This window comes from Neolamprologus brichardi, chromosome 10, assembly GCF_056152115.1.
Source record: "Neolamprologus brichardi isolate AB-2024 chromosome 10, ASM5615211v1, whole genome shotgun sequence".
NCBI lineage: Eukaryota > Metazoa > Chordata > Actinopteri > Cichliformes > Cichlidae > Neolamprologus > Neolamprologus brichardi.
In genome coordinates, this window is record NC_142113.1 from 3,732,648 (window position 1) to 3,750,334 (window position 17,687).

A 17,687-nucleotide genomic window follows, 5' to 3' on the forward strand; every position below is an offset into this window, starting at 1 on the left:
ACATTCATACTGAAGGGGGACATAATGGAAATACAAAATCTCTCTCTCTCTCTCTCTCTCTCTCTCTCTCTCTCTCTCTCTCTCTCTATATATATATATATATATATATATATATATATATATATATATATATATCTGCTGAAAGAGCCCTACATCGATCATTTTAACTGTGATGTACCAGCAGGGCTTTGGCCAGTCATGGCCCAGTATGGAGTTTATATAATCTGAATGTTGGACCTGAGGCCCCAAAAATTGAGACATGTTATATGTTTGATTATTTTTTGTTTACTTTAGAAATAAAAATGCATATTCGGTTATTTTTAAAACTCAATAAAGGATATTTTGAGATTTTTAAGCTTGTTTATCTGACTTTTTAAAATAATATTAGGCATAAGCTACTTTTTCTGTGTGTTACCACAGCTCTGTAAACAATCCAGATGAAGTGTATTTTACAATTATATATAATATTTTCTCAAAAGTGTTCTTCTAAAAAGGTGAACTCTACAATCCGGCGCTGACGGCCTCACGTCATCTATTCATTACCTATCACGGCTGGGGAGGGGGCGTGGCCTCGCTTTGCTAAGACGAACGCAGTTTAGCCAGCTAGCGAGTTAGCTTCCTGGAAATGGCCAGCTGGGGGAAAGTTACCGCTCTCCTGAGGGGTGTCTTGAGGAGCCCTCGATCTCTGAAAACCTTCGCACAGTACCGTACTGTCGGTCGCGGCATTGTGGCCTCTGTAATTGGCACCGGGGTTGTCTGTTATTACGGGTATCATGTAAACAACAGGACTCTGCCCTTCGCCGTTTATGCTAAGGAAGAAAAAGTAAGTGAACACTTCAGAAAGTTTCTGTCGTCAAAATTCACCGCAAACGGACAGTACCGCTCATATGCCTGTCTGTGTTCATTTAAAGTACGATGTTTCGTAATTACAAGTACAAGCGACACAATAATGTTAGTTGGATATCTACAAAAAGACCGTCCAAATTCATAGTGTCAATTAGTGCCCCCTAGCGGTGCTCACTGAAACTGTTTGTACTGTGTACTTTGTACACAGTGAATCTGTTCGTCTGACTTATTAGATATAATTTAATAAAATAAATTTTTAACTAACCACTCATTTGTCCATTTAATCATTAAACATATAAAGGGAGCTGCTGTCGAACATGTGTTCTGTAGCTTACATTGGTGTTTGTGCTCCTTGTGCTGTTGCAGGAAGATGCAGCTCCCCAGATGTCTGCAAGGAAAATCCGCTTCATCCAGTTTGCCTCAGTCGTCCATGAAGAGGAGCCCTACATGACCCCCAGAGACTTCCTGTTCTCTGTGATGCTGGAGAAAGTTGATCGTAAGCAGCTCATACAGCGTACAACATGTCAAACAGCTCAAAGCCTTCCATAATCTACATCCCTGTTCTTAACTAAATATATATAGGATGTAATTTGCCAGGTCAAATGGTAGATTTCCCTTTGCTAAATACTTTTTCATCCCCACTATGTATCATGTATGTCAAAGAACAGTGCCCTTATTTTGGAGCCTTATTGACTATCACCACAAGTCAGATACCAGAAACTGGACCGTCTGTGGTTGGATCCCCAGCTCCTTTATTCCTCATAGTGAATCTTTCTAATGCAAATATAGTGAAACTTAAACTGCTCATGTTTAGTGTGTTTAACTGATAAAAAAATGCAGTGTGTGTGTGGGGATGGGTGAGTGTGGCCTATGGTGTTCAGTGCTTTCATGTGTCAGTAAGACTGGACTAGACCATCTGTATGTAACCAAACCCAGACAGACCTCCCAAACATTTCACATCAGTGTGGCCGTGCAGCAGTATGAGAAGACTGAGTGCAGTTCTGACTGGGAAGAGGAACCTCCATGTTCCCACAAAGCAAAACAGAGTAGTTTGTTGTGTACATGGAACAACTTCACGTGTGCGGCTTGCCTCGTGCCTGTTATTGAATAATTTTGTGCTGTTCTGTTATCAACACATCTTCTCTGGTTTTTGCAGGAAAGCTGAAAAAGAAAAATTTAACCAAGCAGGTACATTAACTTCCTAGCAGTGTGTAACCTGCACATGCACACTTTTCTTTAGGCTAATGGTTCGTTTTATCCCGGCAGGATGTGAACGGTATGCTGGTGGCTGCCTCTAAAGCTCGTGCTGGTAATGATCTCTTCAGAAACTTGGGGGACAAAGGTAAGTTCTCAAAGGGGACTGCAATGCCATACCTTTTAATTGTCAGGTGGATCATCTGTTTAAATCCTCCCCCCAATTTCTCTATTCACTATAACACCAGAATGATCACCAGCTCCTTTCATAATTTTTTAAAGGTGTTGTTGAGCAGTAGTTCTCCAGGTTTTTCAGAAGTCTTTCAAAGGTTTTCTTTGAACATTGGCTGCTTTTGTCAGTCATTTTCAGTCCAGGGCTCGTAGCTGATAATTTTTTTTTTTTTTCATATTTTTATTGAGAGACAAGTGTACATTAGTTTACAATGACAATACAATCTGTTCCCCTCACATATTTTTCAGTTTTTCTTACATGAACAGATACGATAATACACACACACAGGCACACCCACACACACGCTTAAATAAAATTGAAAAAACAAACAAACAAAACAAAACCTAAGAAGAAACCCAAAACAAACACAAACAACAAACCCCAAAACACACACACAAAAAAAAAAAAGGGGGGGGGGGGGGGGGGAGAGATATGATATTAATCAGCTGGTAGAGCGTTTAATGACTTGCAATAGTTTACGAAGGGGTCCCAGATACGATAAAATACTCTGTATTTGCCCTTCGCCACAAGGCCTATCTTTTGCAATTTAAGAAATGACATCACATCTCTAAACCAAAAAGAAACTGAAGGTGGCTTTGAAGATTTCCAAAGGAGTAAGATGCAACGTCTAGCCAAAAGTGATGTAAAGGCTGATATTTTGAAGTGTGTAGGGTCGGTTAGACCAGTGTTGACTGGAAGCCCAAAAACAGCTAGAAAAGGGTCGTAGCTGATCATTTTTAGAGAAACGTTTTTACCCTCAGCTGTAAAAGAGTGATGGGGCATTGTCAGTGAGTTTGTGAATGCAATAACTCAAGAACAAGGCGTAGGATTTCAAAATTGATGCATCTATTAAAAACCTGAGGAGTTTTGGAGGATGCATGTCAGCCGTGGTGTTCATTTCACTGACTTTTTTTCCTGATGACAACGGGACGATAACTAGATAGAAATGAATGCACGGTGATAAAATGTGTTGACGCTTTCGTCTATGATTAAAAACGAGATGTAAATGTTCTGGAGAGACGAGATCCAATCAGAAGTAATCTCGGGCATTAAGGTTACAATGTGTACAAACTCTGGTTTCGTCTTATGTTCTGCATTTGCTTGCGTGTTTGCACGTTTCAGTAAATGGCCTATTTCCCATTTTTCTTGCAAAATATAAAGAAAATGAGAGGTCCGCTTTAACCTGTCAGCAGACCATCAACAATCCACCTTTTCATGTTTAATGATAATCCTCTTTGTCAGTGTGTCCCCCTGTTTGTTATCTGAAATGCAGCACAGTGTATTTTATCTCTCACAGGTTTGATATCCTACACAGAGTATCTGTTCCTGCTGTCCATCCTGACCAGTAAGTCTCTCCAATAGTCCAAGCTCTTACTGGAGATATTGTGCTGACTGGTTCACTCCATTCTGGACTGTTTATTTCTGATACTCTTTGTCTACATAACTGCCCTACATTGTTATTGCAGAGCCGCGCACTGGATTTGATATAGCCTTCAAAATGCTCGACATTGATGGCAACGAGCAAGTGGACAAAAAGGAGTTTTTGAAAGTAAGATCTGTGATGTGTTAGGATCTGTTGACAATAAAAGCAGAAGTAGATTATACCAGATCATAATGAAGCAGCAAATTCATGGGTGGACTTATTATGCAGGAATATTTGTTCTAAATATCTGTGTGCACTTAATTTCAAACTGTCGCCACTTTTAACGCTTCCTCATGTGCTACAAATCCTGCAGTTGTAAGTATGAACCAAGGCACCACGTGAAGGTGAGGGAGAGCTGTAGCTGCTCGAGTCTTGTGTTTTATGTCGCTGCTTGAGTTTAGCGGGTTTATTTAAAGTCACCTGACATTTTTTTTTCTTTGACTTTTTCAACCAGACAGAGAAGATTTGTGTAGCACAGCTTAGAACAATGTTAGACTTGGGCTTTTGTTTTAGACTGCATGTTGGCACGTCCTTCACCTTGTTATAGTTTCATGTCATGACTTGGTGAACAAGCCTAAGGCATTTAGTGAAAAGTAGAAGTGCATGGATTCTCATCTGCTCTGGTTTCTATCATGTGATTACATGAAAGCCACATCTCTAACTTGATAAGTGAACTGTACCACAGCTTTATATTTGTTTGGACTTGTCTTGTGACTGTTGTAAAGAGAAACCCCTTTTCAAATATGCTGTTTTTTATTTGTTTGTTTGTTGTATTGCCTGTTTGATAATGTAGGATGTTGCTCACACTTGAACAGCCAAACATTTTCAGTACAACTAGTTATTTTGATTAACTGGTTAACTAAAATGTAATTTATTTCTTCTTTTTGTTGCTGAAGCTCAAGAAAATCATGGGAAAAACTAAACTGCGAGCCCCAATAGATACTACAGAGGTGAGTGTTCATTGGGTGATGGGCTAGTTGAAAACATACAGGCTGATAACACTGGCCAAGGACCAGAAAGAATCATCTGTTTTCAAAAGTTTGCAGTAAATTTTAAAATGCATGGTTGATTTTACACTTTTACATGCAGAACTTATAATTTTCACAAGTGCTCAATGTGTTTCCCTCTGGATGAACAATATTCAAACACGTCCCATGCGTTTGCAAGCACGTACAGCTATGTGATACTCACAAATCCTGTCGTTCCAACAGTGCGTGCTTCCATTCTCACCAAAACACTTTGAAATCAGATGACTCTTCTTGACACACTTTGTATATTACTCTAATTCTACCTCAAATATTAGCATGTTTTGTTTTGGGGGGTTTTCATCAGTATTATGGTGTCATTTCTGCCACTTCACTTTGAATGTTAACACACATGATGTTGTTGAACACTGTCTGCATGTTACCCAGAAAACCACAGAAGAAGGAGAAGGTGTGAACACAACACTACAGGCCTACTTCTTTGGAAGGAAAGGGGACAACAAGTTGCAGTATAAGGACTTCCGCCGGTAGGGATACCCCCTAATAATCACAGTCATGTACTACAGAGCACATGACATTTTCTTTTTCATAAGTAGCCGCTCTGTATACAAATTTTACAATGTAACATTTCTGTCTTTTTCAAAATCTCAGATATTGTGAATATTTGAATCTCACCTGTAAGGGATGTAGACACTAGAGATGGACCGATCCGATATTACGTATCGGTATCGGTCCGATACTGACCCAAATTACTGGATCGGATATTGGTGAGAAATAAAAAATGTAATCCGATCCATTAAATATCAAAAAAAGCACCTCACAAAACTTGCTACACGGCGTAACTCGGCTCATAATCGTAGCAGTCGGAGCAGTATGCATCACGTGATAGAGCGGCTGTGTGTATTTGTAGCCTAGCTACAAAACCAGCATTTCATCTCCGAGGAAGTTTTCCCAGAGAGAAGTAAAGCAAGTGTGTAAGTTCATCTCTGAAAGTTTGTAAAGCATTCCCACGTTAAGCTTAACAACAGACATATGGAGCGACTGCCTCTTCTTGCTGCTACTTCAATCGTGAAACTGATCAGCTGATCGGCTTTTCTGTCGCGAGTCCGTCTCTCTTGTTTGTTTTTGGCCCAGTTCTCACCAGAAAGAGGAAACCAGCGGCTGAACAACAGCAGCACTATTAAGCTTGATAAGCTGTTGTTAGAATTTATTTATTATTACTTTCTACACCAGGATCTTTTCCTACGTAGCTGACGGCTGGTAACTGTGCAGGGGCGGATCTAGCAAAGTTTAGCCAGGGGGGCCGATAGGGCATGAACAGGGAAAAGGAGGCACAAAGACATACTTTTCTTTCTTATTCTCATTTAAAATGTCGAGCTTTTAATAAATAATTATCTGACTCTTACACCCAAAGTTTTAATCTGATGTAAAATATATAGAAGTCCATTACTGTATATAGTAACTGTTAAGTCTAATATACCCTAGTAAGCTATAGTACGTTTTCCTTTGGGAAGATACCATCTGTGCAGTCTGCAATTCTGTTGAAGGAAGATGTTGAATCTATTTAATTATTCTTGAAAAATAATTTATTTCTGTGCATTTTTCACCCTGCATCAAATTAAATTTGATTACATTGATTAAGCATCATGAGCTGGAGGGTGGTTCCCTATTTTTTTTTTTTTTTTTTGCTTGCAACCCTATTAGTTAGGTTGCTTAATATTTCTGCTAAGTACTCTTTAAAATACCAGAATAGGGAGGATGGAGCAGGTTTAAGTTCTATGAAATATTTTGGGCGCAGTGTATTTTTTACATACAGGTATAACAGAATAGCTTTAGTGTTGTTATTTATTTAAACTTGAGTATAAACTTACACAAAATGCAGCAAGATATTAAAAAACATTTTATTGATTAAAAAACACACTATATCGGATTCATATCGGTATCGGCAGATATCCAAATTTATGATATCGGTATCTGTATCGGACATAAAAAAGTGGTATCGTGCCATCTCTAGTAGACACTCCCTAAATCCTTTGCATGTAGAAATACTGTTTGAACATGTCGTTAGGCAAAGGCAAGGAAAAGAACAGTAAAGCTCATATTAGGCTTGAACTGCTTTCTTAAAAAAAAGGAGAGAGAGAGAAACTTAAGTTCTCCACGTGTTTCAGGAGCACACATTCTTTCTGCCTAATTTTACTCATCCAGCCAAACGAGTGTTGAGCTCATACCGTAGCGAGATAGTCGTCATCTTTCCATCTATTCGCAGTTCATAAGAATTTTTGCTTCTGCAGTAGCTTTTGATCAGATTTTAGTGACACGTGCTAACAGTGATTACCTCATGGGTCGTCATTCAAACTGGGGTCAAGATCATATTTGTCATTTTCATAGTACAACTCTAATGCATACTACTTAAACTGACCAAATTCTAACTTCTGAACAATATTCAGTGGTTAACAGAAGATTCTTAATCCAGCTACCCATCTTCTTCCACTTACTAAGATTCTTCATGGTGATAAATCTTATGTGTTAACCTCCTAGGACATTTTGAGTTGTCTAAATCAGCGGTCCCCAACCTTTTTTGACCCACGAACCAGCTTAATGTCAGACAATATTTTCACGGACCAGCCTTTAAGGTGTCACGGATAAATCCAACAAAATAAAATGATACGACTGAGACAAAAACTGTGGTATTTTGTAAATATAATAATAAACGTGAATTCACTGTGTAACTTTATGAGCAGCGTCCTCCTGAAATGTGCCAACATCGAGAGTAACATCCTCATCTCTGCCCCTTAATGCTCTCTGGTCGCTATGGTGACGCGTAAATATTTCTTTCAAAATAAGACACACAGCTCCAACACGGGAAAAGACCCAGGGAAACAAAGTTAACGATAAAAAACACTGAAAACGGAACCGAGTATCACACAGTGGATAAAACAAATGATGGTGGCTTTGCCATTGGAGCGGATAACATGTATACTGAAAAGGAAATTGGATGTTTTTGAGAAGGTGTGGAGACCATTTGTGAATTTTGTAGAAGGATTTGTATTATCTGAGGAGGACGAGGACTGAGGGCAATGACATTTGATTTGGGATAATGACAAATTTAGGCCTTTAATGGAGTGATAAATCTGACGACTTTTTTGTTTTCTTTTTGCTGTCTGAGAGGAGTGTATGTTCATGTAGTATTTAGAATGTTGGACCGTTTGCAAGTCATTAAAATGTAAAAAATAATAAAGATATTGTTGGGGGAAAAAAACACTGAAAACCATAAATTGCACACCCGAGCCTCAACTCTCGCAGCCCAGTACCAAGTCTGTCTGGACTTTTCTGGCATGTTGTCATGTTACTTCTGACTAACTCAGATACTTTTATATGGTTGTGAAATACAGCCAACCAAATGACCAAAAACATCTACACTTCACACATTACAATCACCTGTGAATTTTGATTAATTATGAGCCAGATGTGCTACTAAGCCACTGATGCTCTGATATAAATCTGTGTGTTTTGTGGGGTTTTCCCTGTTGACCTTTTCAGTTTCTCTTTACTTGACCGGTCCACTGTGACTCCACTGTAGTCTGTGCTTTGAGTGGTCCATAAGTAGAAAGGTGCTGTGACAGGCCAGCCAATCCCTAATGGAATAAGGATGTAGCAATTATGATTACCTAACTTTATGTAGCTGTATTTGAGGCTGAGGATACCAGAAGACCTCACTGTGCTGAATTTGTCTTTACTTTATCACTCCACTGTTACTTTTTGTGGAATTTCACCTTTTTATATAGTTGTTTTCTTTTCTTTTTTTCCTTTCATTTGAATATAAAAATGTTGGACTTCACTGTGTCGCTGGCAAACCCCAGCAGGAGAACCCTGGTGGGTCTCAAAGATGAGATTTTGTGTAATTAGTCTCTGTTGTTCAGGTTCATGGAGGACCTACAGGCTGAAGTCCAGGAGATGGAGTTTCTTCAGTTTTCCAAAGGTATGGATACCATGCGGAGGGAAGACTTTGCAGAATGGCTGCTACACTACACCAACGAAGAAGACAATGAAGTCTACTGGGAAAACATGAGGAAGAAGATACCTGCGGGTCAGGTACAAGCACTCTTCCTCCACTCGGTGCCGTCAGAATAGGATTTGTTGTGGCCTAAAAGTCAGCTGTCATGTTTTCTTTTCTAGAGTATCTCATTCGATGAGTTCAAAGCCTTCTGCCTGTTCACCAACAACCTGGAGGATTTTGCCTTCTCAATGAAAATGGTCACAGAAGCCAACCGTCCTGTGGGCATGGGTACGGTTTCTGTCGGTTAGATCAGTCTGTAGTTTTCTTCCAATCTTCCAGGCATAGATTTTTTTTTTTTTCTTCTCCCTACAGCCCAGTTCGAGCGAGCTGTGACGATCGCCACAGGCCACGAACTGTCCGAGAACGTGCTGGACACCGTGTTTAAGCTTTTTGACATAGATGGAGACAACTGCCTGAGCCACAAGGAGTTCCTTGGTGTGATGAATGACCGAGTACTGCGGGGTCTAAAGGTACTCTCTCCATCTTCACTGACTTTTCTACTTTGTCACCATGTTTAAGTGAAGTGAATGCCTCTCTCACCTCCATGTGTTAAATATAAAACTGTAAAAGCCTGATGTGTGGGTACAGATATAAGACACTCCTCTAACTGTAGTGTAGATCACACTGAAGTACACAAACACTAAGGCACATCGTTAACTCGTGTCATCCATGTGCAACGTTGTCTATCACTACGTTTAAAAGAACTACTTACTTACACAAGTTTATTTAAAAAGGGCACATGAACATATTAGACTGGACTTTTGTTTAAGGAGTGAAGTGACGCTGACGTATCTGTGCAGCCATAAGAAGAAGTGTTTGAATTCTCTGAATACTAACCAAGGAGCTTCAGTGCTTACTTGCCGCCCCAGAATTTATAGGGACAAATCATCCGACCATTCCTGGAAACGATCAACTAAAACAATAGTGGCATACATCTGCAAACGTTCATTAGAAGCATAACCTGCTAAAATGTTTTGAATTTTCAGCAGCAGTCTGTTAACTCCACTGTCGAACTCTGAACGTCTGTAACTGTAACTGTAAGAAAATCTGATTCTCGTCCAGTTGCTGCTTCGCATGAAAAACGTAGATTTACAAGCTTCCTGAATCCAGAGGATGAGCTATGTTACTGATCAGATTACGTTCAGGCTTCTGTAAAATTCAGTTAGTAAGCTTCATTTTCTATTGCTGTTTTAAGGATCATCATTAATCATTTTTTTACTTTTATTGAGCTGGCCATAAATCTACTGAATAAAGCATCGTGTGAAATGGTGCTTAAGTCCATTAACTGCAGGATCTGCTTTCAAAATATTCTGGCTTCACTGTTGCACAGACAGCCGAGGAGACGGTGGAGCATTCCAGCTCTTCTGGCCAGCCTAGGTCAACTTTTATTTTTAGCATTAACTAAGAGTTGTATTTATTTCCCTTAAATAAACTGATTCTTATAATGAATAGCACTCTATACAACATGTCACATTTACACAAGCACTGTCTTCTATGCTTTTAAGTGCTTACTAACTACCATTCACACACTGATGGATGCCTAAGGATATTTGACACAGATTGGGGGAGCCAGGGATCGAACCTCCAGCCTCCCGATCAGTAGAGGACCTGCTCTATCTCCTGAGCTACATCCACCCCTTAATTAGCTAACCAAAGCGAGTTAAAGTAGTGGGCACACTGCTCAACGTGTCATGTATTTACATCCTAATTGGTGTCCCTGGGATTACATGTACTGTAGAAACAACTGTCATCATTTGACTTTAATCGTGGCAAAAATACAAATTGTTTATTAGCAATAGATATTTCACATATCACTCCTAGGCTGCATGCTAATGCTCGTCTCCCAGTACCGTTGGTGTGATGCACAGTGTCTTGCCCTCAGGTGCAGCCTCAAAATGGCATCTCTGGCTACTGGAAGTGTGTGAAGCGGGAGACCCTGAAGGCAGCCCAGGAGGCCCTGGTAGACGGCGGGTGTCCCATCTGAAGCACTGATGTGCACCGTGATCATGCTCACCACTTCTGTCTTTCCTTCAGTTGTATGAATGAAATGAATAACCGCATGTAAATGAATATAGGTTTATACCACTATCACTAAACACATTGTGGTTTGATATTAAAGCTCTTTGGGTTTGCTTGTGGTGTTTACAATATTACATATAATTGTTTGGTCGAGCATTTTATATCCTGTATGGCTGATCGCTATTAAACATGCACTTAAGGAGCAGGACTGCAGTCAACATTTCCTGTAAAAGTGACTTATTCATGAAAGTGAGAATCCTGGTTGCACTGAACAGTGTAACAGATTAGAGGATACACACATTTCTCATTTTCTGTGTACACTAGTCAGAGTGATTTATTCTCATGGACACGAATGCAAATTTTTACCAGTGTCAAGAAGCTGGCTTGGTTTTTACATGTACTTTTATTTTTACTCCTGAGCATTAATGTGGTTACCAGAGATCAGTCATGTGAGTCAATAGTGGGTAAACAGCAGTCTGGCATAAATCACTTCCTAGATGACAGACATGTGTAATCTGTCTAATGTCACATTCTCAACATGCTAAATAGCAGCAACTATTTATTTGTTGTGACTGCTCATGCTGTTGTTTACCGGTGACTCACCAAAGCATTTTACAGCTGAGTGCGCACATCTCGAAATGAATATCGGGCCTCGCACTTTCAACAGTAACAGAGCTGCTATTTACTTAAATTCTGGAGTAACCAGCGGGGTGAAGTTAATGGTTTAGCTATGTTGAGCTTAAACTCCGTTTTGTGTCACATAAATGGCTTTTTTATCTGGCTAAATCAGCATGGTGTTATGTTTGGAGCTTCCATGTGAAATGGGTTGAAAGCCAATATTACAGTATGTATTAAGCACAATATAGATCGTCTGCTGGAAAATGTTTTATATACGCAAATTGTTGTACCTAACTAAAACCACTCAATAAAGCATAAACTATGCATTCCATTGTCATGGGAATGCGCATGTATTAATTTGGAGATTCAGAAAACATGTTTTGTTTATATATATATATATACATATACTTCACTACTTTAATATTAAAATGTATACAATTTAAAGTTCCAGAACTCCAGCTGTCACCTTAGAAACGAACAGCACCAAAGAGCACACTTGGCAATTACAATTATTAGCTTAAATGGAAATGTTTTACCGCATCTATGCACTGAACTACCAGCAGTGTTTTAGTTTTTATATTCTTTATAGATTTTAAACAACCACTGTATTATTGGCTGATAATGTCTCTGTCACTCAGCGATCATTTTGCGGGGAAGAACAATCACGTGGTACGTAAAACACCCCCTTTTCTATGTGTGTGCCCACAGAGCAGGAAGCAGAAAGCACAGCCCAACAGATAATACCACCATTGTGGTACCCAAAAGCCTGGACGTGTTGAGTTTTATTCGTAGTACACCCCTCAGGCTGTTCGTACTACTGCAGCCAGGTCACCTTAGTGCATGTAAATATACGTTGTTCAGTGTGTTTACAACCCTGCTAATAGTGGTTTGTGGGAAAGATTCTAATCATGCCGGGGAGCTGGTGTGGGATTTTCCTTTTTTTCTGTCTAAAATATCTAATAAAGTTTTATATAAATGCACAACTGAGGCTTCCAAGGGTCATTAGTAGAAAAGCAGCAAAGTGACTAAGTTTTAACTACATTGTCATTTATTGTAGAATTGACCTGTTAAGATCACATGAGTATGTGGGTTAACCATTGAAGATTGTGATGCTAATAATTTTACCATACATAGAATTTAAAAAGTAAATAGACAAAACAAGCTTACTTGCATGATAGAAGAACTAATTAGTGACTGATGCCAGGGTTATCAGTGAATACAGCATACACAGCTACAATACAATAAAATTACATTGAGCATGAAGCCATCTTTGGTCTTCTCATCACTATAAACAAATACATAGAAATTTGTATTGTATCAAAAATAGAAATTACATAGCCATATTGAAAGAAAATTCACATTTTTGACACACAATATAAAGAGAATAACAAGTGACGTATTGTAAGGTTTACATTTTTCTCCCCTTGGCTTTAAGGACCCAATGGTTTTAACATTTTTTGAACATTCGTTTTTAAAGAATTGCATCATTCTGTCAAACCATGTAAAAAGTATCCTGCATCTGTGTCAGACAGGATGCAAAAAACAACAACAAAAAAAAGATCAGATTGTCATTGTTAGGGGAAAAAACAAAACACAAAAGGAAAAAAGAAAAAAAAAAGTGTGCTTTTAATCCTGGGCTTTTTGAAATGAGGCCTCTACCACACTAGGAAAAAAAATAAATAGACTTTTTTTTTTTTTTTTTTTTTTTTTTAAAGGATGGAGAGAGATTGGGTCAAGACTTGATTCGATCACGATGAGCCCCGATGCGCAGACGTTTCCCTCCTCTCGTGAGTGAGTCTTGTCTCGAGTTACCGGTCTTTGTGTAGTGGTCCTCCTGGGCTTCAGAGTTATTTGGCTCTTGGAGGCACACATGATGAACTACAGCCAAAGTGGACCTCTGCTTGAGATTATAGGTAAGTGCTTTCACTGTGTTTTAATCCACTGTGGAAAAAGAAGAAAGCCATGTAAGAATATCAAACAGCAGAGTGACACAGGGATTCTTTGTCCCACAGCTCAGACCTGATATTGAGATGCATCCAATACATACAGGTAACTCCACATTCAAAAATATTCTCCTCACACAGTAACATCAAGAAGATATGACATCATTCTAAAAGAGAACAAAGAGGCTAAAAACATTACAAGGCTCATGTAGATGAATTTTTAAGAAACACAAAGTTGTGCCCCCACAGAGCCCTGCTCACAGCATCATGGAGTCAGTCTGGGATTACATGAAATCTCCAACGAGACATCAGGTTGTCTAATGCCAAACATACACTAACACTGAAATCTGGTGCCTTCTAACATCTAAAGACAACTTATCAGAAGTCAAAAGTTTTAGTCATGTATTATTCCATCACTTTTGATTCTATCTGAGCTCTGGCCAAATCATATGAGCACCTCAGACCTGATGATGGGAGTGTGCCACAACTTCAGCAAAACTATCAAGTCGTCATGAGGAGATTTCAGCCATTTCTAACACTGAAATCACTAGTGTAGCAGTTTACACATTTGCTTAGTTCAATTCCAGCCAGAGACACAAATACATTTTCGGGTTGCATGTGGCACAGTGACCCCTCGTGACAAGGAAGAGTTGAGAGTAACTCAACAGTGTCACTGAAATCATCAGAGAAATTGGCTGGGCAAAGCTAGCACCTACAAATTATTTTTTTCCCCAAATACAAGATAACAAGATACTTTAATTTCTAGAACAGTGTTGAAGAAATATTAACACACAAGTTGTTTAACAAATGTTTATATATAACATTTGTTAAACAATTTGGGCTGCAGTTACCCTATTTAATAAAAGCACATGTGAAACCATATGCCTGCACTTGTCTGCCATTTTTATTTATTTTTAACTGCTTTTGATAGTTGCTTTAACACTCACTGATAAAGTTCTGCTATAAAACAAAGAGGTCTGCTCCTCTCAGGTTTTTCTTACCATTCACTGCCAAAAGGATGGAGGGTCAAGGGTCGTTCTCCTTCTTTACTGTCACATCTCCTTCTCCAGCTAGGATGGTTGAGATCTCACCCTGCATGAAGGCCCAAGGCACAGTGGATCCGGCCAGGGGGCAGCGCTCTCCGCTGGGGCAGTAAACCTCTCCTCCTTGACCTTGGCTGCGGATGAACCCTCGGGTGCAGGGGAAGCAGAACTTGTGGTGCGGGACTGAGGGACACTGGACAAAGTGAGTGTCCTCCAGGCGCTCTCTGCAGAGGGTGCAGCAAAGCAGGGTGCCTGGGGTGCTACTTGTAGACTCCCCAGTGTTTGTGTTGTTACTTTGTCCTCCAGTGCTCAGACCCTGCCCTACAGCTGCCTGAGAGACTGAGGTGGAGGGAGTCGAGGGGCTGCTGCTCGTGGGGCGCCCAGCTGAGGAGGAGTGGGCTGTGGACATACTGGGGCTCTCTCTGGCCATGTGACTGGAACTCAGGCCATCTGCCACTCCCATAAGTGCTGAGATGGGTGAAGGCTGGTTGTGTAGACGAGGTGGGCCCTCTTGAGGTACGGCCATGCCAGGAAGAGGTTCCATGCCTGAGTACGTGCCCCGGGGCCAGGGCTCCCTCACAGGGTGTTCGGCCCTTCCCTCACTCTCTCCGTTCTCAGAGCCTGGAGAAGCCTTTCGGCGCCTGGTTGTGCCCTTGGCTGGTCCGGGGCGTCCAGGAGCTGCCAAAGACAGCACTGGGTCAGGCTGTGGCAGAACCTCTGGGATTGGAGGCTCTTTAAACATACGCACACCATCATTCAACAGCTCAGACAGCCCACGCCAGTCTCCGGTGCCTTGCCGTTTCTCATATTCCACGTAGCGCAGCCCAGAGTTTACTGCCTTACCAGCATCTTTGGCGGAGTCACGGAACATCTGCCTGACCAGATCTGGAACTCCTGAGTAGATCATTCCAGAGCCAGAGGGATACTCCGCGAACACCCTCAGCTCAAACTCTGCAGTAGCGCTAGCATCAAAGGCCAGAACACGCCCCATCAGATTATGGTCTTTCCTGAAGCGCACATTGAAGGGGACACAGCTGCTGAGAGCTACCAGCACATCCCGAACTGCTTTGGGGCGGTTAGGCCAGCCTTCCACTCTACTACGAGCCACCTCATTCAGTTCAGCCATTACTTCACTGTTCCTCCACACTGCCGGATCTATGCCCACTAGAGTAGAAGTGCTAGGTCCCATACCCAGGGACACAGCCTGTCTTCTGCCACTGTCGCTTATTATGGGGCCAGCTGAGACGGCAATAGGAGCGGCCCCAGCTCTCGTGCTTGTTAATGGGGTTAAAATCCCATGAGAAGCTGTTGCTACTAGCCCCTGAGCTATCAAGGCATGGGGTATGGTGTTATGAAGACTAGAAACTACCCCAGGCATAGCCCGACGAGTGTTCGGGCTCTGTCGGCTGCCCTCTGACAAAGCTACATCTTCAGCTCTGTGCAGACCATTGGGGAGGCGAGAAGAAGCCCCATACTCACCCCTCCCCCGGTCTACACGCTCTCCGTGATGCCGCCCCGCTTCAAGGGGCCCAGCAGAGCTGGGTTTGCCCTGCTGTGGACCGGGGGACCTGCCGTCTAAAACTCCGTGAGTGCTCTTCAGCTGCCTGGCAGTTTCAATGAGGAGTTCTATCCGGTCTGCGCCGTCGTAGTTGACACAACCCCGGCATACAGCTTCGCTGAACTCCCACAGCATAGCCCAAGGCATCTTGGGCAGGTCGCAGAGGTAGCACCATTGCCGTCTCGAGGAAGACTGCGAGGCGGAGGACATGTTGTTTACAGGCCCTCGACCAAACTTTCTTCGGAGGCCTACACGTTACGGACTACGTTTTTCAGCGATTCTTCAGTCCTCCGACACCATTCGCCACATACCGCGAATTTTACAACAGAAAATAACAAAAAACTAAGTTCAAAATCCGAGTACTGGCGGTAACATTTAAAACTTAACGACGTCTTCTTTCTCGTTTGTTCGTGTCAGCCTGTGTGGAAGGAAGTAAAATGTTATAAGACACCGGAAACACCTACGCGGCCAGGGCTCAGAGCACTATGGGAGACGTAGTTTCTCTTTAAAGCCATTGTTTCTTATTTTCTAGATTTTTAATATTGAATTTCTTTTGAGCAACAAAGTAATCAGACCACATAGAAACGGAACAGTTGTAAACAATTATTAAAGGGAAAAATTCAGAGGGACTACTTTACTGGCGACAAGATACATAAGTAGCGGAGACGCTGACGCTAGTCGGACACGTTTTTCTGTGAAACCTCAGTTTAACTGGAGCTGGTTTGTTTTGGGATGGGAGACAGAAAACATGGCTTGTGTTGCGGTTACTTTGATTAACAGAGGACAGCCAGTCTTGGTGCTGTAATGCTGGAGACATATGAGAAATATTATCTAATTACACACACATATATATATATAAAATATATATAGATAGATATAGATATAGATATTACTCCACTTCCTGCACACACGTGACAGTTTTCAAACTCAGCTTCACTGGGATGATGAGAGGTCACATAGCGAAAATCTCCAGTGGGAACGATGTACTTTGCATTGTTTCGTCTCTCTCACAGTGGTAACAGGGAAACTGATTCTTCTACAACATATTTTTATTTTTTTTAATAGGAGAATAACTCTGGAGAATAATCTTATAAGGACAATAGAAATAGGTTTGCATTGAACAAATCGCAGGGTATATTTTTCTGTACCTATTTCTTGAGATGTATAAAAAGTTACAATAATGAATGTTCATATTATCTATGCTCAAAGTTCAAAAAGTATGTCAGTAAATAAGGCCTTGTGAGCTGAAAGCTGATTGTTTTTTCTGTTGTCAGTGAGAGTGGATATTCCTATATGGTCTCAGGTACACAGCTCTGAGTAGCAACTTTGCCCACCTGCAGGGCAGATATGACAGGCAGTAAGAAAGATGCACTAGGTTCCTTCAACCTAGCTGTCTGAGGGAACATTACAGGAAGTCATTCCTTCCCACCACTATCAGACTCTTTAATCATCCACTTGGGTCAGGTCCACACACACAAAACAGGATTAATCCAATTTATACCCATATAAATATATCTCTTCATTTTATACAAGTGCTTGTATATTTGATGTTATGACAACTATCCCCTCCCTACAATCCCGAGCCAGCTGAAGCAGATCTCTCCCTGCCAGGTGTTTCTTCCAGTTAAAAGGGATTTCTTCCTTCCCAGTATCATCAAGTGCTTGGCTACAAGAAATAGTCTGATTGTTGTAGTTTTCTCTATAATATTGTAGGGTATTTGACTTAGAGTCATCTCAAGGTGCTTTACACTGTAAGTTTGAACTGGAGCAA

At 41.0% G+C, this 17,687-nt stretch overlaps 2 protein-coding genes across 2 annotated transcripts; one reads left to right on the forward strand and one right to left on the reverse strand.

Annotated features, from left to right (window-relative positions):
- Nucleotides 1–573: 573 nt before the first annotated feature.
- Nucleotides 574–11,729, forward strand: micu2 (mitochondrial calcium uptake 2). Its single transcript, XM_087847081.1, has 12 exons — nucleotides 574–823; nucleotides 1,213–1,342; nucleotides 2,003–2,034; nucleotides 2,113–2,188; nucleotides 3,570–3,617; nucleotides 3,739–3,821; nucleotides 4,592–4,645; nucleotides 5,108–5,205; nucleotides 8,599–8,770; nucleotides 8,855–8,963; nucleotides 9,048–9,205; nucleotides 10,618–11,729. The coding sequence occupies exons 1-12, from the start codon at nucleotides 626–628 to the stop codon at nucleotides 10,717–10,719; spliced, it is 1,260 nt and encodes a 419-aa protein (XP_087703207.1). The 5' UTR covers nucleotides 574–625; the 3' UTR covers nucleotides 10,720–11,729.
- Nucleotides 11,730–12,398: 669 nt separating this feature from the next.
- LOC102787617 (interferon regulatory factor 2-binding protein 1-like) lies at nucleotides 12,399–16,369 on the reverse strand. The gene is made up of 2 exons (XM_006807230.3): nucleotides 14,317–16,369; nucleotides 12,399–13,313 (listed from the first exon to the last, which is right to left on the reverse strand). The coding sequence occupies exon 1, from the start codon at nucleotides 16,124–16,126 to the stop codon at nucleotides 14,342–14,344; it is 1,785 nt and encodes a 594-aa protein (XP_006807293.1). The 5' UTR covers nucleotides 16,127–16,369; the 3' UTR covers nucleotides 12,399–13,313; nucleotides 14,317–14,341.
- Between the last annotated feature and the right edge of the window lie 1,318 nt (nucleotides 16,370–17,687).

Coding starts and splice junctions, on each gene's coding strand:
- micu2 (XM_087847081.1), top strand. CDS start 626: ATGGCCAGCTGGGGGAAAGTTACCGCTCTCCTGAGGGGTGTCTTGAGG. Junction 2,035..2,112: donor AGAAAAATTTAACCAAGCAG/GTACATTAACTT, acceptor TTATCCCGGCAG/GATGTGAACGGTATGCTGGT. Junction 2,189..3,569: donor CAGAAACTTGGGGGACAAAG/GTAAGTTCTCAA, acceptor TATCTCTCACAG/GTTTGATATCCTACACAGAG.
- LOC102787617 (XM_006807230.3), bottom strand. CDS start 16,126: ATGTCCTCCGCCTCGCAGTCTTCCTCGAGACGGCAATGGTGCTACCTC.